Source organism: Oreochromis niloticus, linkage group LG8 (genome assembly GCF_001858045.2).
Source record: "Oreochromis niloticus isolate F11D_XX linkage group LG8, O_niloticus_UMD_NMBU, whole genome shotgun sequence".
Classification (NCBI taxonomy): Eukaryota; Metazoa; Chordata; class Actinopteri; order Cichliformes; family Cichlidae; genus Oreochromis; species Oreochromis niloticus.
In genome coordinates, this window is record NC_031973.2 from 7,179,361 (window position 1) to 7,202,015 (window position 22,655).

Below are 22,655 nucleotides of genomic sequence, written 5' to 3' on the forward strand. Positions count from 1 at the left end.
TACTATAAACGTACCCTTCTCAGTTTAACAAGAGCAGCTGACATTTGTTGTTGCACTAGCGCCTTAAGACTTACGTAAATGAGTAGCCATAATACATAGTTTGTATGACAGCTACCTTAAATATTTAAATATTCAAACTTGACCTAAATTACATTACCTAAATTACTCAGCATTTTTATGTAAGCATAAAAGATGTCTGTGCAGTGTAAGCAATTTAGTATTTTGTGCAATATATAAAGTGTAATTTCCTAGGTGGGACAGAGAACTAATGAGATGCACTCAATCTTTTAACATTAACTGGACTCCAGGCACAGCTCTGTTTTTGTGACATGCACATTTTCAGAATGAGAGGATTTTACTTTTCAAAAGTCCTCAGACACAGGCAGTTTTAATGAGACTTTACAGTTCAGTTTTTAAGTGTTACAAACAGGGACATTTTTTTGAAATTCACAGCTTTTCTTGTAGCCATTAAAGGCTTTTTGATGCTTTATTACCTGCTTACATACTAACTTAAAAAAACATGTTCTTTGTTTTTCTCTGTGAATAACTCAAAATCGTAGTCAGATCTTCCAACGTCTTTTTTATCTCTCACTAAACAGGAGAGCTGAACAACTATGTTAATTATGATAGGCGTTGAAAACAGCTGAAATTTGATCATTACGTTCCAGTAATTGGACTGCCTCATAGTTTACGTAAGATTTAAGTGATCGCATTCCTGCTTGCATTTCCTGCAGCCTCAAACCTGTTTTTAGTGACTGCTATGATGGCAAGAGCAGTAATTAAAAGTTTTAATAAATTGAGAATGATCCGTTTTTTGTTTCCAGAGTTCATTTCCATGAACTCAACTTTCCACGAACTTTATCAGCAACTATTGCAAAACTACTGTAGCTATCAATGAAAGCCACGTGACTGTGTACCTCTTTTTTTAAAAACATTTTTCAGCCTGTCAACTTTAGATTTGAGTGAGCAATGAGCATGTCATCCAACACAGGCAAAGGTCAGGACACGCCAGGAGGGGATTCATCTGAAGGGTAGATGAGGGTGCTTTGGTAGGAAGGGCCAGGATTCACCCAGCAGGGTGTACACTCCACTGCACATGCAAATAATCTAAATATAATCTAAAAGACATGGGAACATCAGAAAACAAACCGATACATGAGATATATTCAAGAAGAAAGTGTGATAAAGAAAGAAACACAGTCACGTGCATTAAAAAATGCATGACATTAACAATTTCCTCCTCACAAGAACACTGCATACTGTCTGAGACCATATTTAAAGTAAGAGTTATGCAAACACAAAATCTCAACCCAAGGCAATGTAAAGAGCCCGCTACTCGTGACTCATCCAAGTAAGCAAAAGCCTTGGTCTCTATCTTATAAAAATAGTGACTGTATGATATAACAAGCACAGGGCTGATGAGAAGGACTGTGGTGACACAAAATGTCCCTGGCCTCAAGGCAGCAGAGGCAGAGTGACCTTGGTCTCAGATCTGGTATGACGCGAGCGATTGCTATTTCATACCACTTGATCTTGAGTCCGAGGTATGAAAGAGAAAACTTTTTTTTTAGTCTGAATCACAGAAATGAAAAATCAATTGGCAGCAATTACAGGAGTGCTCTAAACGCAATCTGTCAGATAAAAGTTGAGACTTTGGAAAATAAATTGCTCTTTTTTTTTACATGCATGCACACACTTTTCAAACTCCTAGAGCTACTGCTCAACATGAAAAGTACAAAAACACAACTTCAGAAATAACACATGCAAGTGTGTTATGATCCAGTTCCACCTTAGGGAGTAATGAATTGAGATCCATATTTTTAATTCTTGGAATTTATAGTAGCTTTGCATGAGTCACAGTTAATCCTTATTGAACTTCTACTGACCCTTGGTGTAGCTCCCTCAGTTTATCTACTGTTTGAGCTCCTTAAGCTAGATTTATTCTGTTTGGCAGCCCTATGCAAACAAAATTTGAGCACCAGGTGAGCGGGGCTTTAGTCAAAGCCCAAGCATGTCCCTGAATTGACCGTATTAGGGATATCTACCCACTTACATCCATTGACATCATTCAGACCCAAGAGTAGCAAAAAACTTTCTCAAGACAAGAGTTGGGACCTCTTTGATCACGGGGTAACTTGTACGTACACTTACTGCAATACTTGAAAGTTAAATTGTTTACTATGCGCATCCACCATTGTAACAGTATACACACTAACTGGTCATTTCATTAGGTTTGTTCAACTGACTTCTAACAAAAATTTGTCATGGCAGGAACTCTTTGCAATTAGGTTGGCACAGCAAATCATCTGCTTCTTTCTCACCCTGTCACTAGCACCTCATTCTGTGTAATCTGCATGTTTGATTTGGCCAAGTTCTTTTTAGCAAGACACCCTTCATGACACAACCCTCCCCATTTATCTGGGCTTGGGACCCAGCCATGGGTGGGCCACAGTGGTTTGTGAAATTAATAAGACATGGTTAAGATAACCTGCTTAAGTTCAACCTGACCACCAGAATAGGAAATAAAGACAATTTTCATTGAGGTATTGTTGCTGGTGTCAGACAGGCTGGCCTGAGTATTACAGAAACTGCTGATCTACTGGGATTTTCCTACACAGCCATCTCTAGGGCTTACAGAGCATAGTCCAAAAAAGAGAAAGTATCCAGTAAGTGTCAGCTCTCTGCAGAAAAATGCCTTACTGATGCCAGTTGTCAGAGGAGAATGGACATCATTGAGCTGATAGGAAGGCAACAGTAACTCAAATACTGTAACCACTCATTAGAACCAAGTAAGCAGAAGAGCATCTGTGAACGCACAACATGTGAAGCAAGGCCACTTGTTTCTGCCCAGTTTACTCATCTTCTGATCACTGCTTCCAACAGGATAATCTGTCATACTACAAAATTCATATCATCTCATACTGGTTTCATGAAAATGTGTTCAGTGCATTCCACAGTCACCAGGGCTCAATGCAATAAGGCACCTTTGTGGAAAGATCTGCATCGTGAATGTGACGCCGACAAATCTGCAGTAACTGTGTGATGCTATCATCTCAATATAGACCAATGCTTCCAAAACTTTCAGTCTATGCCATGAAAAATGTAGTCATTTCTTTTTTAATTTTCTTAGTGGTTCCAGTGTATATTAGTTTACACATTCAACTAACAAGCAAAATATCCCCAGCTTGATTGCATGAGGAGTCACAAATTCCTTGTTTGTTCCTTCAGGAACAGCATCTGGTATCAAAATGTGTATATTTTTAATTTTAGTTCAATTTTCTGCCTCCTGAAAGCACTTATTAGAAGAAGCAACATATTCCATATTACATCTGATTTGTTGTCAATATAGAAATATAGATTAATGCAGTTTTCAACACTGAAAAATATAAATCATTATCACTAAGAGGATTGCTATGAATATCTATTCAGCAACACATACAGATGTCAACCTGCTGTTCCATGAACCTGGCCATTATTTTATATCCGCAGACACACACAGAGAAACACACATACACACACACACACACACACAGAGAAACACACACACACACACACATACAGAGAGACACACAATGTACCTTGTGCTTTGCTGCAAAATCAATGGGGAAATTCAACAGACCACTGAGGTGTGCCAGAAACCTCTTAGCCTGCTGGCTGGTTTCTATTTACTGTTCATTTACTGTGTTTGAGTGTGTGTGTGTGTGTGTGTGTGTGTGTGTGTGTGTGTGTGTGTGTGTGTGTGTGTTTGCACGTCAGTTTTTCTGACTCTTCAGAGTACACAGGTTTGATGAGGGGAAGAGGTCAAAATGCTCCTCAGAAACATCTGTCAGCGGTTACACAAACACACACATACTCTTCACGCTTATTTCACCCATCATCTGCCTCCTGAAAAAGAGTAAAGACAACTCTATCAGTGACTCAGAAGATCTGAGGAGTGTGCGTTGTGTGTTTGCCAGAATGAGTGCATTTTCGGCACTTGAGCCGTCACAGGTGGCGTAGCCAGAATGTGCGCACTCATGCTCAGACACACTTGTAATCCACCATGTGGGGTCCTGGATGATAGTAAATCCACTGTATGTTTGTATGCGTGTCTGTCACAGTCTGAGTGTGTGACTTCCTCTGTGACTCACCGATCACTGCACCCACTGTGGCGAGCATGTGACAAACAAAAACGTGCACATGCTCACAAAAAAATTTGGGAACAAAGGCTTGAAGGAAAGCCTGACTTCATTTCTTTGGACACTGTCAGCACTGTCAGTTTCTTTCAACTCGATCCACATTATATAAGCGACTCTTTATTTCTTTACCATGGTCAAGAGTCAGCTACATGACTGTGTGTTATGTAAGCAATTATGCACAAAAGACCTTGTGCAAGAATAAAGGCAAAGGTTAAGAAAAACAAAAAGTGAAGTATGACGGCGTGTCATCTGCTGACTCCATTATTTTCTATATTACGATGTAATATAGAAATTAGCAGTAAGGTCTGTAAACTGCAGAATATACAATACCATCGAATTAAGATAATATTTTATCCATTCAGCCTGTTATTTCTTGGTGAGATGGGGATGGTATTTTTTAATTATTTTTTTGTTCCAACCATCTGCTAGTAGTTGACACTTGCTTTACCGACATAATTTTCAGTTTACTCGAAACGACTTTTACATTCATAACTCTGATCAAACATTTGCACCAATTTAAAAAGTTAATATTTCTGTTCACAGGCTTCGATCGACTTGTTTATAACATGCTTATTGACACCTTTTTGTTTCTACTTCTCTTGTGGAAGAAGTTTGCCTTCAGGGATTTGACCAACAAAGTTGACACATGAAGTAGTTTGTGGTAGATGCATGGGTCAGACACATGACTTTTACCCAGGAGACTGGACATCCAGGAGATCTTGTGCTTAAGAAAATTTTTTGAGACTTAGCTGACCTCTTATTTTTAGTTTTTATTTTCTTTTTCATTCTTAGCTGTCACTTGTAACAAAGCCACTTGGTTATGTTTAGAAAAGGTCAGACGAGGATTAGCAAAAGATCAGACATTCACAGATGGACACAGACCCTTTTGCAAAGTTGAACACATGTTACTGCCAAAGGGCAACCCCTAAAGCTTAAAAATGAAGTCAGCACAGATGTGACAGTGACTACAGGTCCTCTAGATGCCATATGATACATGTTTCAAAAGGGGCTCTATCTCCATAGAAGGTCAAAATGTTCAAAACTTTACACCACTAAAAAGCATGTTATTTTCCTCTGCGGATAGTTATAACTCAGCTACCAGGATAACTGGGGTTGGGGGCAATTGCTGTTATTGTTGGATGGTCTTTACTGTGTGGCGCAAAAAATCCAAGAAGAAGATAAATTATTATATTTCTAAAGTCTGTTACTTAATACTAATTAGCTGGTATGTGTGTCTGTGGATCACACCTGTATGAATGCATTAATGTTAATATAAGTGAGCATTCTTCTTTCATCCGTAACTTCTGAACCCTAAAGCTTAAACATAAGAAGTCCTAAATCAGTGGATGAGGTCATGTCACATGATTTATTATCTTGTGTTTTTGTCCACTTGTGCAGTTTCAGAATGGCTAAAAGGTTGTTTAAAAAGTTAAGAAAACAAGAGCAGAGCTTGCTTTTAAAAAAGCATGAATGGGAAGCACAAACAGTGGCTGCGGTGAGCAGTTTTCATTGTTTCTAACACTCTTTTTTTACTCTGTGGCAGCTAAAGGCAAACAGAAAAGGAGCGAACCCTAAACAAAATAAAAAAGAGCACCCGACACTGCCCTCAGGTTCAAGTGCACAGCTAGAAGATGTGCACATGCATCTGTAAAATTTAGTACTGCACCTGCAGTTTCTGACCTCAAAAACAAGTTGGACATGGTTCGTGAGTGAATGATGCTGGCTCTGGGAATATGATGTCCCTGTTCATAATTCTGACTTCTAAACACTGACAGAGAATTAACAGAAAAATAAAAGATGACAGATGTGCACACTTTTAAAGGGTCAGTATGCCCAGGTTTATTTTCTCTCACGGTTTTCTAGTGGTATTTAGCCATTTTATTTTTAATTGACTAAGTTTTGAAGTACAAATCTCTCAGATTCTTCGGAATTGCCTTTGCCTTCAGCTGAATAAAAGGTCAGTGGAGCTTCATACAGAAAGAAGCAAAATATGCAGCAGCAATTTATCTTTACAACAAGTGTCTGTCACTGTGACGAGCTGTCCTTGATATGCTGAATAATCCACACTGTTCACTGTCAGCAGCTTTTATTGGGACCAATTCCTTACAGGAGGTAGATCCAGTTCACAGTACTCTCTCCATCTGGTGTTTTTTCTACACCATATGGGTAGTGTGAATTGTGAAGTGCAGGAAAATTTGTTTTTTAAATACAGCTGCTCATTAAATTGTGGCACATCACACTGCTGCCAATGGATTCTGTCAGTATGTGGACAGGTTCTCCACTTACGCATGTCAAATCAAATTTATGTTTATGTTTTAGTAATAACATTATTGTTTATGATGGTAATTACTTGTCAGAGCAAACTATTATGTGAATAAAAAATCCATAGGATAAAGTGTATTCATGCTGTAATAATTATTATTTATGTACAATCCGAGACTGTAAAGTGAAGATTAGGCATAAGAAACAAAAACTGCATTTTCTCTAGCGTCTGTGAAGGTTCTTAGTCATCCAGGTCATTGTAGTCAGCTTGGAAAGAAAAGCGTCTGGACTTCTTTAAGTTGCTTGGAGATGTTTCACCTCTCATCCGAGAAGCTTCTTCAGTTCTAAGGTCAAATGGTGGAGAGTCCCAGATTTAAGTCTTAGGGGAGTGTCTCCCAAGAGGGTCCAGACACTTTTCTTTCCAAGCTACTTAGATTTCCTCTAGTGGCCACTTGAGGCTGGTTCAAAAAGTGAGTCAATCGCCATAGACCCCCCTGTTAAAATGCCCAATTGTAGAACATTAAGAGGCATATTTGAAACCTTGTATGGTCTCTATAGGTTTCTCCCTTCATAAAAACTCTCACTGGGTTTCCAAAAGTTGATTTTTTTCATCTGGACGTAGCGTTTTCAGTCCAGATGAACAGAATCAACTTCTGGAGATTTACTTACCTGGATGATTGAGAATGCATCAAGATGTCTGACAGGGTCTTTTCTTATAAATCATTTGTTTGGATACCAGTGAGGCTTAAAATTAACAACATGGTCATTTTGATTGACAGGTGTGCTTACACATGAATACTGTAGCTGTCATAGCCAAAAACTGTTCTTTAGTAAGCATTTTTTAGTAAACTATCTGGCTAATAATATGGCTTTCTGTGTTGTGCAGACCATCCAAGACTATCCATTTGTGGTTCACTTTTGTTGAGTGAAATAAAGTACTTTTTATCTGCACCAATTAGCAGGTATCTGTCTGTGCATAGTATATAGTATGCATATAGTTTATGTATGCAGCTTGCTAACCAAGTAAATTGTAGCACTCCAACATTTTTTCCAAATATGGTCTCTTTTGTTTCTTCAAAAAACAACATGTTTATGGCCAAAATGCTAACAGTGAGGCTTCAAAATAGGTGATTTCATGCTGGCTAGAAATGTACAGCACATCCTAACACTAAAATCAACCCAGTTTTAAGAAGTTTTATGATATGAAGAAAAATAGGCCTGTCCCGATCTGATGTGCATGCTTATTTTCCACATCAAAGTGGCAGTGGTATGTTTACCCCACTATTAATAATGACACAAACACAATACCTTTCTTTAAAGCTTGTGTCAGAGCCAAAACTTTCGTAAGACTTTGTCCAACCAGGGAGACTGCAGAATGAGATGAAGGAAAGCCAAGACTTTCATCTTAGATAAGATGGAAAAACATAACCCCACTCAAATGGTGGCAGTGTCATTGTAGGTCTGGCACATCGGCCATCACTGAATTACTAATAAGACCGTGTCTGAATCAGACACCAACACTATCAGAGGAGAAGAGGATCAAAGCACCATGTAAGCTTCAGTGATTTAAAGGGTCTAAGGCATAAAATGTCTCAACTGAGGAAAAAAAAACCCAAAAAGGTAACAGCAAATAACAGCAGAGATTAAACATCTTTAGTTTGAGCAGTCTTGGTCTAGCTGATACTGTTTGTAAATCATCACTGTTATGCACAAGATGCAGCTGGTTAGACTAAGATATTAACAGACTTTGTTGAGCAGTAAATTGATGATCATTAGTGGTGTAATTACCATACTGGATGCAAAACAATTCATCTACACAGAAGCGTCAAGCTGGCAGGCTTTCTTACTCCCAACATCACAATAATGGTGCAATCCATAAGGAACCTTACTACCAAGACCTCTTGTTACATCCCAGCTCTCAACATGGTAACTTACAGTGCATCAATATTTCAGAACAGCATTACTTCAGGTCTGGTGGCAGAGGTAGGAAATGCCAAAGCACAAGCCCCATGGGCAAACAATTGAGTTCAGGACACAGTCAAGCATTAATCTCACCTCTAGGAGTGGAAAAATGCACTGTGGCCCACAAAAACAATCTATGTTTAGTTGTCAAACCTGCTCATAAAGGTTACAACGGTGGATTTCTAATGCTTAATGCATTCAATATTTTTGCTTTCTTTTAAATGGAAAAGCAACAATACCATTTCTATTTTCCACTACAGTGATGTTTTATTAAGTCGATCACATGCATCATGGTCAAAATAACTATTTAGAAATATTCATATGGTAGCTAGTTTGATTAGCCAGAAGAAAGCTGTTGATTTGGTTTGAAAAGCTAGTCTAGTCTCTCTTTACTTTTAGTCTCTTTTAGAAGAGCTTTTAGCTATGTTTCGTCTCGACAAACTGATATAGGAACTCATCAGATCAGTAGCAACCTCTATGTCTGCTGTGTGGTGCTGAGCAGGGACAATGGATTTATCAGCAACTCCTACTAAAGACCACTGCCTGCCAATGCTCGAAATCGAACTATAATTGAAGGAGCCTCTGTCCCTGTGCCAGTTCTTCCCTGTTCTTCACTCTTCACTATCAACTTCATCCTCACACTTGATCAGGATGTTACTGTGCGTGAGCTTTCACATATTTGGTTGTTTTCAGTTGCTGTCCACACATTGAAATGCCATCAAGTTTCTGACACCTTTCTAACAGCACCTCAGTGACTAGCTCTTGGTTATCATAACCTGTGTGCAAACATATTGCCACCAAATGTAACGTTTCTTTTTGGGATGACATCTTTAATAACTATAAACAAACTTGTCTTTTAGTTGTATGGCTGTGGTTCAGGTGGCAGATCAGGTTGTGTACTAATTGGAAGATCATTGTTTAATTCCTGCCTCCCTGAGTCTGGGTCAAACTACCCTTGGGCAATATACTGAACCCCAAGTGACACACGATGCATTTATCCAAGCATAAATGAGGGCATTTAAAAAGTGCTTAGGTTAATGAGGCTTGGAGTAAAAAAGTGCTTTAACTGCTGAAATGGAGTGGAACAGCACTACAGAAGAACAGTCGATGAATCTTAGTATTTTATTAAAGCAACCAACTAACAAAGAAATTAAGAGTTAAGAATGCCTGGTTTGGCTAGCAGTAGTTATGTTCCTCAGGCAGATCAGTTTTCTTTGTTACTCCAAGAGACAAGCTGAAAGCCACAGATGGTGTGTTCAGCACAGGCATATTTTAAATAGTCTGCATGATAAAGGTTGATAAAAGTAAGATAAATGCACCAAAACAAAGAAATGAAAGATCTAAAAAGATCCAAAGTTGAAAAGAAAGCTGAGTTATACTCTCAGGGTTTAAAAAACTCACTTAAAAAAAAACTCCTTCAACATGACATTAAATCATCTAATTTATTGTTTTCAAAAAAGACCAATTGTTGTCATTTTATTTTTTTTATTTCTGGACTCTACTAGAGCAGTAGAATTCAAAATAATCTTTATCTATTTTATACAGAATGTTGTTGCCAAGGCATCCTCTGAAACAAGTTTTATCTTGTCTGCCTTTCAGACAACTTTCTTCTGATCAACTGCTCCTCAAAACCAGAAGGTTTGAACAACAGATGGGGCTTCCATGCTCGCAGCCAGAGATTTAGATGAGATGACCATTAGGGATATCCCCTCTCATTATGATGGGAGCCAAGAGTAGAAAAAACTGTCTGAAACCAAGGAACCTCCTCATTTGAAACCCTGGCCATGTTTCATACAAGCATCCACTATTTAAATAGTGGATGAAAATAGTGGGTCCATTTTAATATCAAGAAAGGAATACGTATTAAATACTATTTATAGATTCATCTCAGTATTGGATAAAAAACATGTATTAGAATTATTTCTTGCTTGTTTGCCTTTGGTGGCCTTTTCGATGTACCTGTTCACACCAAGAGTGCATAAAGACCTCTTCTGTCATTTTCTCTCTTATATACATATCCAAGCGCTCTCTCTGTGATACAGCATGTCCTTCTCCTCCCACTCATGCAGCAAACCAGTAAAGCATACTGTAAATTAATGAGCGCCAGCAAAGAAAAATAATATCAATCCTCCCACAGATAGTGACACCCACATATCATCAAAAGGAGAAGAAACTTCCCTTCCCCCGTCCTCCCCGCTGACATGTCTCAATGAGGAAAGTGACAGGGGATGCATGTATGCAGGATTTTTACATGGCACTTACTAAGTCCACCCCCTACATGACACATACACACACATAAATGCAGCACACATTCGCAGGGCATGCCCTGAGAGTGATGAAACGCATGCTGACACACGTGCACATTCTGCACTCTCACATGTACTCACACGCCTTCCCTGATGATTAGAAACTGGGTCAAGGACAACTTTCTGTGAGGGCAAGGAGAAAAATAAAATCTGTAATGACAGACTGGCTCAGGCTACAGCACAGAAAAGTGCCCACAGTAAGAAGAGTATGTATGATTTATAATCCTAGGCACAGTCAGAGATGTGTACATGAATTGTCACAAACCTGACCACTGTGAGGACAGAACACAGGTAAGTTCTTCCACTGTCCATTTCCAGAACCTGCTCAAAATGTGCCTGATGGGAACAACTGCTGTTTGCAGCTGTGTTTGTGCTTCACTAAACAGAAGACTCTGTAGGTGAGCCTGGGGTGAGCTTGTTCTCTTGGCCTCAGTTAATGTTGTTTTCATGACTTAAGCACAAGGTGTCCTTAGGCAGGTTACAGCATTAGTGAGGGGATCACTTCCAACTTGTCACTTTTCAATTATGCTACACCAAACCACTCTTTTTCCAAACCTAACAAGGTAGTTTTTAGTGTCAAAACATAAACAAGTCACCAAAGCCATGGGACACCTTGCACATGACAGGGAGATACAGGCAGTATCTGCCTAGCATGAGGAGATAATAGTGAGCCTGAAGAACAAATATAACACTGCATTCTGCTGTGGAAAGTCAGAGACTGACATTATTTTCAGCTTCTGTGGTGCCTCCAGGTTTGATTTGCTGCTTTTCTAAGAGCAGCAAATATTCACCAATAGACCTGTACTCCATGAGGTGCAATAATAGCTTAATTATAAACCTAATTCCAAAAATCCATCCACCCATTCTCTTCCGCTTATCCAATTCAGGAGTGGGGTGGGTGGTGCTGGAGCCTATCCCAGTCTATCACATGTAGACAGACAACCACTTGCACTCAAATTCACACCTATGGGCAATTTAGAATCATCAATTAACCTAACCCCACTAACTGCATGTTTTTGAAATGTGGGAGGAAGTCAGAGCACCCAGAGAGAACCCACACAAACACAGGGAGAACATGCAAACTCCATACAGAAAAAGCCCAGACAGATGTTGGAAGCAAACTCAGGACCTTCTTGCTGTGAGTCAACAGTGCTAACCACCGCCCCACCATGCTGCCCTAGTTCCAAAAATGCCATTTTCTAATCATCAGGGGAGGTGTGTTAATAAAAGCACAATGCAATGATTTAAAAATCTCATTTTATTCACAATAAAACTTAGAAGAAATATCAAAAGTTTAAACTGAAGCATTTTACTAGTTCTCAAAAAAGTTGGGCCTACAAAAGTGGGACAGAGAGGCAGTAATTCTCAAAAGTTGTCATTATCCTGGGTCTTTGACCCAGTGTTTGAGTGTTCCTTTGGATTTGTTATTTACTTCTTTGGAAGCATAAGTTAATTATGTTCAAGTATCTGAACATATTATTTTCGGGTGCCGCTGAGTTTGTATTTATAGCTCTGGATTTCTGGTTCATGTCTGTCCTAGTCTCATCTCTGCGTTTTGTTATTTCTTCTCCCGGTTACGTCTCCATATCTGTTTCTCCCCAGTCCCAGTGTCAAGCCCATGTGTCTTAGTTTGTTTCTCAGTGTGTGTTACTTCCTGCTTTACTTTGATAATCTCCTGTCTCGTGTGTATTCTGTTCAGTTTTGCTTCCCGTGTCTCATTTGTCTGGATTAGTGTCAGCTGTGTTCCCACCTGTGGCCTCTTCCCTCGTTATCCTGCTTGTGTATATATTGTCTGCATTTCCTTCTGTCCTCCCTTGCAATATGGTTTCCCTGTTCTGTCAACGGTTTGAGTCTTCCTAGTATTGTTTTTTGTGTTATTTTGTACTTTAGTTTAACAAAACCATCTATTAGTTTATTCTCTACGTTGCGAGTACTGTGTTTGGGTCTTACCTCCGCCAGCCATACCAAATTTTTTGGAATTGGGTTTGTATATAGTTTAGATAAATAGTTTTACGACCCAGCTCTTAACATAAAATGGAGATCAAAACTAGAAATTTAAAAAGCACGAGTCTCTAATTTAAATGACTAAATTAATTAAATGTACAGATTGGAGCAGCAAGGAGATTATGATGGTGAGAGGTGGTGGTCCTCTCCAAACCAATCCAGGCATGCCTTCATCCACATCTTATTAACAGCTTTTAGACAAACATAAAAATCATTCATCCAAACAACTTTAATTCCACAGCAATACAGCAGCTAAGTCTGAAGTAGGAAAGGTTTGGAGACTCCTTTATTTAGAGATGGTGGCTAAATTAATTTTGCATGCATTCCCGTCTGATGAGCACTTAATAGAGCAAGCCCTTTTCATTTGTTTGATAAATAACCAAAAGATATTCGTAGTCTGGTCAATGCTTCACCTCCCAGTAGTTGCAGTAAATAGCTCCACAACGGTTTCTTTATTCATTGTTCTGCAGTGTACTTTTCTCAACCAATCAGTGCACTTTGAAGCAAAGCTCAGACCTTAGACCTCTCTCTCCAGCAAACAAAGTAATCATCCACTCAGTTCGGATCAAGAAAATGCACCACAGAACCGGGAACAAATACACAACCAGCTTCTGCTGTGTTACAGTCTCTCTCAGAGTTATTGTGATTCAGAACATCAAGCAGCACATCCTCCCATCTCCAAAATATCATCTCACCCTGCAATACTCTCAATAGCACTTATGACACCAGAGAGCTCGGCTAGCAATACAGCCGGCCCTGTTAACTCCACCCGCCCGCTAATAATACTCATCCTCGGAGGACCGAAGAGGAGAAAGGTGGAGTGGAGGTAAGAGCGCCAGCCATTACTGTTTGTCTGTGCTGGAGTTCCCTTCTCGCTGCAGCTGGCCTCTGCCGCAGTAAGTGAGGAGAGAGTGAGGGTAAAGGTGAGCTGGTGGGAAGTAAGAGGTGGAGGTGTAAGGAAGACGTGCTGATGGTGCGTGTAAATACCTGCTGTGTGCCTAAACACACCTATTCAGCAGTATTTTCCGCACAGACAGTAATCAGGTCTACCGTGCTCAGGCCCTCTTTTATGGAGGCTTCTTGTCTATTGTTTCATTAGAAGTGTTTGCTGAGCCGTGTGATCTAGGACAGGGCATGAGAGAGGCGATTAATAACTCTGAGCATGAAGGAGCTGTCTTCGGGGCCAACTGCAAAAACTGTGCCACTTCCGTAACAGGGAGGGGAGGAAGCAGTCGGAGCAGAAGCAAATAAGGACAGCGATCTGTTAGCTGGGTTGTGCACATGTGTTTGTGGATGCATCTGTAAATACACTGTATTAATAGAGTTTGTCCCTGCTCATACTTTTTTGTGTTTCTTTTTGTGTATCTGGTCTCTTTTTGGATGATAATCATGCTGCAAAGAACTTGTAAGTGCTTCGAAGTGCTCAAGAGCTCTCCAGTTTATACGGACACCTGTGATCCAAACAAATGCCCTGAACAAATGGACCTGATTGAAGCCACAGCAAAAAAAATAAATACATTTCACAAGGTAAACATTTTGTCTTCTGGCAATTTTCACCATATTAGTTCCAATTAGTTCCAATTTTTGTAAATTTTGTGGCTTTTGATTAAATAAAAAACCATTACGTGAGTACTAAAATCGCCACAGCGCCATGAGCAACTTTATACAATTTTTATTTCTGCATGAAAAAAGCAGCAGCAGAAAATTCCTAGCAAGAGCTTCCTGATAGCAGTCCACATCAACCACATCAACCAGTCTCTTTTATACACACATGGACGTTTCTTTTGTGACTTAACTACAATTCTCAAATCTGTTATCATTTGGAAACAGGCTCTACGAAGGGAATACAGTCATGCTGTAAATCCTTAATTTGAAGAATTCTAGCATCTTATTGCCAATGCAAGCTTCCCTGGAAACAAGTGTTATTTTATGTCGGTTTAAACACAATATCAATAGTGTAATTGCGAAAATGAAAATAGTATGTGGCTTTTTTTGCCTAGAAGCAAGTGTAAATCATTCTTTTACCCATTAAGTCACATCTCAAAATGTGTGATGGCCTCCGTCTTAGGTAATCTGTGGAGAGATGTGAATGACAACTCTGTCTCCCCAGGTGTCCATGAACTACTCATGCCAACACCATAGTAATCAGCTGATTTGGCAAACCTGGTCTAGGATAAAAGCCCTCCAGCTGAAATCTCAGCTTCATCTATGTGATCGTACACTCTGGTCTAGATTATGTTCCTCCACACTTGGCAGCCTCATCATACCACTGACGAACATACTTCACATTTCATTTGCTTTCTTGTTTATTTTCCTTTTTACTGGTTACAGTAAATCCTCATATTAGCCACCAACTCTCATGCCCTTCCATTTCTGGTTTGGCCTTAGAGCTGGGTCATGACAGACCGAAGCCAACTGCTGTACAATGGGATTAATAGGAGGTGGAATAGCTCCCCTAAATCAGCACTGCCATGATGCTTTCGGGGATGAGAACAGGATGTGTTCTGTGGCTGTTTATTCAGGGAGTTATGCTGGGGGGCAAAACTTGAGCTCCATATTTTTGGGCCAGTATTTGTTTATATTTTGGCCAACCATTTATGGCCAACCATTTAAGGATGCTAAATCATCTTTTAGTTTGTAATCCTTGTCTGCAATGTACCCCTTGTTGTACAGACAACCTTAATTGGATTACTTTGATAAAAACATAAAAATCCAGCCATGTTCTGGAGCTTTTTTCATGATATTTAAGGATAATTTGCAGGCCAGCATATACAAATGTAAATAATGAAAACATTTGTATCACATTTGCATGTATGATCAGATTAGGATAAAAAGGAAGATCCATTTCCTGATCATCTAATTAAATCTTTAACTAATATTAAAACAGAGCTTTAATCAGAGTTTAACAATTCATTTTAAAAAATCTGCTTGATCCTCACCTTTTGAGAAGACGGTAGTTCTCGGAGTGACATCCAGGTCCAAGGATGGGCTGAACGGAAAAGCCCACAGCTGTGATAGTCTGTTGAAAAACATCAGGGGCAGCAGCAGGAGTAGGAAGGGCTTGGCTGATCCCATGATTAACCTACAGACCTAGGTCCAAGCAGAGACTTGCTTGTGCTCACTGTTTATTGTATGCAAAAAATAAATAAATAAATAATGAAATAAATGTGCAAGGCGTGTATCTTCAAGCCCAGCAGCAAGCAGGCGCAGACTCTTTGATTATCCTCCAGCTGAGAACACACTGAGTCTGTGCAGAGAAAGAGAAAAACAATGTGTATTACCAAAAGAGATGTGATCCTGAATACCAAACTAGATGCTGCTGTCTAAAGGTGGTGATGGATTTTACTCATTTATGAACAAAACAAACATTTGCAGGACAAAGACTCCACCACCCAAGTGGATATGTTACACTGGACTAATTGAAAGATTAAAGGATGTCAAAGTGCCACAAATGTACTTGTTATACAGCAAATCAACCCAGCTATTGACTGGCCCTTCTTTAGTGGGCAATAAAATAGTATTAAAATAAATCTTATTCCTGTGATTTCTGAAAAGGACATTTAAATCAGTGTGGTGCATTTACGAGTGTAGTATGGAAAGTAGAAAAATTATAATTATAAAATATTTTGCAGGATTTTACAACACAAAGATTATTTGGGTGGACAATCCAGATACAGTAAGAGCTGTCCAACTATATTTGCCACTAATTTCAGGTATTTAAATGTATCTGTACAAGATAAATCACTTCAATTTATCTTGTACAGATACAAGAATTTTCAAAGTCTGCTGAAAAAATCCCACATAATTCAGCCGGTTCTCCAGAAACGATCTTGTCCCGTGATCAGTCGGACTTCTAATCCTCCATTTTTACTGTTCTCAAGATTTGCTGTGGAGAATGTGATTCGTTTGCTGCTATACGGTGCTCACTGAGGCTGCAGGGCAGAACAAGGACTATGATCACCATCATTACTCCAAGATTGTAGAGCTGCAGTGTGTCCAACTCCACAGAGAGACACTCTGGTTGGAGTCCAATCCACTAGCTGATTATTGCTACATTTTTTGCACACACTACCTACGACAAATAAAATCTAATTCTGTAGCAAATACAGGTGTGTGTGTGTGAGAGAGAGAGTAAATATATTTAATTACTTTATAGTTAAGGCGTAGATAGATGGTAATAAGAAACTACTGAGGAGGTCATGAAACATGATGCTGAACCTGATGCCTACCAGGAACCACATGAATGATGTGTGATATTTCAAAACATCATCAATGAACTTTAATGAAGAGGCGGCGTGCATAAACTTTCTCACTTGACAGCATGAGCACAAAATTACTTGCTGACACGCACTACTGCTCTCTGATTACAACCAATTAGTCAAAGAGAAGGACTAAGGTGCTGTTACGTAGCAGACCATTTAAAGAAAAGTTTGGGGAGTTAAATAATGCGCCTGCGTGATGTGATCTTGCAACACACATCTCTTAATTAGCTGGGTGCAGCATGATGGATAATCTAGAGATTAGGCCTTGTGCCATCAGCACAATCTTCGCCTGGCTGCCCGTTCCCTGGCTCTGTCACCGATCAAAGGGTCTACGCTGTGAATCACACTCTGCCGCGCAGTGACACTGGAGAATTCCCAGCTTTAATCTCCACGGCTGCTGCTGCTGCAAATCACTCCCAGCATGAAGCACAATGAGGTTGATGACCTTTCAGTTAGAAGTTAGGATGTTAGTCTCTGAAACCAAACTGCAAGATGATAAAGCAGGAGATGAGATGGTGAAGAATTATGATGCATTTGTTTTTCCAGATATGTGTACTCAGTATTGATGGTTTGGCTTTATGAAATAAAACTTAATGTCAAACAAACATCCCAAACAAGATGTTAGGCTCAGGTGAGGAGCACTACATATTTTCAAAGCTGTAAGCCTATGTTTTTTATCAAGATTATGTTTTTAAGTAGAAGGAGATAAATCATTCAACTGTAGTTTCATACTATATCTTATACTAGCAACTGAGCAAACTGATGTTGACTGGCCTCCAGGAAAACTTAGTACATGAATCTTAAGTTAAAATTACTTTGTTTTCAATGTTAAGAGCACACACGCTCAAATGGTGAGACCAGGAATATGTTCATCTGCATGAAATAGACTTCAGGTATTATTTTAATAATGAAAATGAATGCTTTTAACACCTTTGTAATACCTCAGTTTAAAAAAGTGAAGACTGAACAATGCTGAAATGACTTAATATTCAGCGATGCAACAATTACTACAACATGGTTTTAATGCTTTATTTGCCACACATGATGCAGTAAACTCTTAGTCAAACAAAAACAAACAATTTAAAGGCATAATTTTCATCTGTCACTATTTACTGTCCAGTGCTGACTAATTTATTAGCCAACTTTAGCTTTTTGCCAGTCAATTGGTATCAGCATTTAAAACAGCCAATAAATTAAAATGTAAAAAGTGAAGAAGAGATGCAAAGAGATGTTGCATAGTTTTTCAACCAGAGGGTTCTTTGCAACTTCCTGCTTGGCAACATGTGTTTGGAACTCCACAAGCACACGAAACTGCTGATCAGATCAGCTGATCTGAACAAAGTGGAGCCAACACTTTGCTGACTTCACAACTGCAGCCGTCCAAAACCTCCTCTGGCATTAATGCAGCACAAAAACTGAATGCCAGAAGCTTCATGGCATGAGCAGCTCCTGTAGGTGTAATGCATAAGTGGCCTACTTTAATCTTCAAAGTCTACTTGCTTCTGATGCTAGCCTTTGTATTTATCTGTGGTTTCTGTCAACAGATACAGGCTAAACTGTTCCTGTGCTTCATGCATTCTGTAGAAGCCAGTCTATATCAGAAGGTGGCTTTATATGATGAGAGTCATAAGAGATTTTAGCGCTGTGCTCTTAGAAATTGTCAAATTCACATCCTTGTTTGAAAAAAAAATGCAGTAGAACCAAAACAAAAAGCTTTTTTCCCAGTCCACACTACTTCTTTTAAAATTGTCATTACCCAAAATGAATAACACTCCACTAGATTATAATCAAAATTTACACTTTTACACTCAGCTAATGCTGACATCACTTGTGACATTTGTTTTTATCAGTCTTCACAGCTCCCACTAGAAAACTTTCTCATGCACACTTTCGTGCTCACAAAAGCCTGTAAACACACTTTGATGTACAAAATCGGCGCAGTTCCCCTTCAATATTGCAAGCGAGGGGAGAGCAACAGCGCAACAGCGCAACATGTGTCTTGTTTGATAGTTGCTCCAAATGCTGAGAACCTCCAGAATCATGCTCTGACAAAACTGCAGATGAAGGCATGGTGAGAAGCTCTTTGTCCTGTTTTTGTCAACTGCTGCCCTCATGTAACACACAGCAAACACACCATTGTCTCAACACATCTGCATTGGCGTGTTTGTGTGTCCTGCCAGCAATGGTGTTGACACCAATGTGTTGCCACTTATGAAAGCCTGATAACTCCAAGAGGGAAAGGTAAACACATCTGCCTTGGCAGTGACACGAGCAATGTGACATAAAGACAAGAGGAACTGCACAAAAGAGCAGACAGTGTAAAAACACCTTGTACTCAGTTTCTTCCTGTTTATTGATCCAAAGAGCGGGACAGGTCTGATGGGAAATTTTAACCCAGTTTCTATAACCACAGGTCTCTTGCAGCTGGTGCCCATCAAAAAGATTAAGTCGTCACTCCAGAATATGAAATATATAAAGAATGATGCAGCTGTTTTCCATTGAGAGGATCTCTTACACAGAGCAGACTAATATGCAAAACACCTAGCCTGACATTTCTGCAGAAAGATCAATAAAACAGGTGAGCTATTCTTGGTTTTCCTTTCAACTGATGCCACTTGAAATGCCAAACACACTCTCATTCCCTTGATAGCTGCAGTGATTTTAATGGGCTTATATATTATGTGCTATATGCTATACTTAAATATTATATTTATACTTTTTTTTTATCTCAAAGCATTGAGGGTTTGGCATACAGCGGAGCCATAAATGAGATTACTGAAGTTCACGTTGTGGGCCATGTTAACTGTGATGTGGATATAAATATAAATAATTTGCCTCTGTTTATACTGCAAATATATAGAAGTAATGAAAGAACTTTTTATGTTAAGGTCATGCAATCACACTCACAAATAAGAATATGAAATGACTTCTTGAAGCTCTAAATAGAAAGTGATTTTAAACATCTAAAAATGTCTTTTTTTCTGGCTTGTACTACTTGATCTAACATTACATGATGTTTGATAACAGATATTTCACAAGATGAAGCATTAGTTCAGAGCTTTCAAGATTTTAATGAAATAACACCAATTTTAATGTGAACGGCAGATCAATTATCAGGGGAAAAAAATCACATTTTGTCATACAGGGAAATTACCTTTCAACTAATAAAACTCTGGGATAAAAACAAGAGCTTTTAAGATGCTCGGCTAAAAGAATTTGTGATCAAAAGGATGATGAATCGCTAACCTTGTTTGATTTATTCTAACTTATTTCCAACCACTATCACAGAAAAAAACACCTCGTTATGAAGCTTACAGCTTATGTACAGTATTTTCTGTTTATTTATATTAAATTTAAGGTGTAAATTGAACTGCTTGGAAAATTTCAGTCTACTGAATATGAAAAGATTCCTTTAATATCCATTATAAAGACTTATCTTCTCTCTATACTTGTCATCTGTACCCACTGGAAATACTGGGAAAACAGGATGCCTCTGAAAATGATAACGCTTACTACTATTGTAGAATAAGTAATCAATCACTTTCCCCATTTTGAATTTCCCAACTCTGGAAAATTTATCTTATCTTATCTTATCTTGCATCACAGCAGGAAAGAAAGTCGACCTGAGTAATCTACAGCTGATCTACTGGGATTTTCCCACACAACCATAACTAGGATTTACAGAGAATGGTCCAAAAAGGAGAAATAAAAGAAAGAAATAGTGAGGTTAAGAGGAGAATGGCCAGACTGTTTCAAGTTGATAGGATGGCAACAGTAACTCAAAACAACGACTTGTTACAATAAAATTACACAGAAGAACATCTCTGAATGCATAACCTGTTGAATCTTGACACAAACGGGCTACAACAGCAGAACACCAGATACCATTCCTGTCAGCTAAGAACAGGAAACTGAGGCTACAAATTAAATGGATTCAACAAAATTAGACAATAGAAGATCGGAAAAATGTTTCCTGGTCGAATGAGTCTCAATATCTTCGGCATTAAGTCGATGGTGGGGTCAGAGTTTGACGTACACACCATGAAAAGACTGATCAATCCTGCCTTGTATAAGCAGTTCAGGCTGTTGATGGTGTAATACTAGGTGCCTATGTGATATTTCATTTACAAAATTTGGGCCCTTAATATCAGCAGACACCACAGCCTACCTGAGTATTGTTGCTGACCATGTCCATCCCATTATGACAACAGTGTACCCATCTTCTAATGGATCCTCACAGCAGGATAAAGTGCTATGTCACAAAGCTAAAATCATCTCAAGCTGGTTTCTTGAGCAAGACAATGAGTCTAATTTACTGAAATGGCCTCCACAGTCACCAGATCTCACCTTTGGGAGCACCTTTGGAATGTGGTGAAATGGAGGACTCGCTTCACGGATGCACAGCCAAGAAATCTGCAGCAACTCTGTGATGCCGTGATATTAATATGGACCAAAGTCTCTGAGGAGTGTTGCCAGCTCATTGTTGAATGTGTGCCACAAAGAATTAAGGGGGTCCAACCCATTACTACCAAGGTGTGACTAATAAAGTGTCGGCTGAGTCCATACTGATACATTTATTGTGAAATTGTTGTACTGCATGTAAGAAACATGACCAACTCATAAGGTATGCAGATTGATACAGACTGAACTACAGGAAATGCAAAAAATTAAATGCTATCAGTTAATTTTAACTTCTTTTTTGATCTGTTTTGGGCTAATTATATTCAGATGTTTTCTCAAAATACATACAGAGTTGGAGGATGGGTCAGTAGCCCATTCTCCAACAAAAATCCCATTTAGTAACTGTACAAAAGCATACAACAAAGACAGAATTATACAAATATTACTTAACATACTTGCATTATTGACATAACAATTTCATGGTTTGCATATCAGGGTTGTGTCAATACTAGTACTGTGCTACACCTCTAGTACTCTAGCCTACTTACTGTATAACAGAGCCATATTATATGTTAGCACTGAAACAGTCCCTTGTGTCTAAGAAGTTTTATTACTCAGATTTGGCTACTAATATTTAGAGCGTGTACTTTTACCCACGTATGTAGGATTTCAATTTGTAATAGAATATAGAGTATTTTAGATATTGAGTATTTTTAATCACTCAAGAAATCTGGCTCCTTCTTACGCCAAAGCAACCTGGCAGCTGTGAGATTATTTATGGCTTATAGCGTATCTATAAAGCATGAATAAATGACAAATTAATCATTAATAAAAGCCACTAGTTACAGCTTTTACAGCGAGACTTGGCGACAAGTGCCAAAAAGCTTATTTAAGGAATGTATTCAATGAATCCCTCAAGTTTAATAGGCTTTAGAAACCACTGCTCAGCTTTATGTCTACCCATTTAAATTGATGCGTCCTCCAACAGTAAAACACCGCAACGAGCCTTTACAAGATATTAAGTCAGAGCAGATGTTCTAATTTCAACTCGAAACAATAAGTGACTTCAGGACTGTCCTCAATGTCCTCACAAGCACGCGGTGACACTAAAACGCACCTAATATGCATTTATGCCATAGTTAACGTCCACAAATGTGACTGTAATAACTTAATGAGTGTTAATGTAAACAGTCCATGAACGTGAGGACATCCACCCATGTGCACCTGTCCGACCTGGACTGCAGCACTGAGAGCCGAAAACAGCACCGCACGCGGTTTGG

General features: G+C 39.0%; 1 protein-coding gene across 1 annotated transcript in view; it reads right to left on the minus strand.

The window, feature by feature from the left end:
• The window catches only part of sema4gb (sema domain, immunoglobulin domain (Ig), transmembrane domain (TM) and short cytoplasmic domain, (semaphorin) 4Gb), a 56,226-nt gene that overhangs the window by 33,347 nt on the left and 224 nt on the right, over positions 1–22,655 (minus strand). The window contains exon 2 of the mRNA XM_005458153.4: positions 15,652–15,959. Within this exon, the coding sequence (XP_005458210.1) occupies positions 15,652–15,787 (136 nt within the window). The 5' untranslated portion in view covers positions 15,788–15,959. The remainder of the gene's footprint in view (positions 1–15,651; positions 15,960–22,655) is intronic.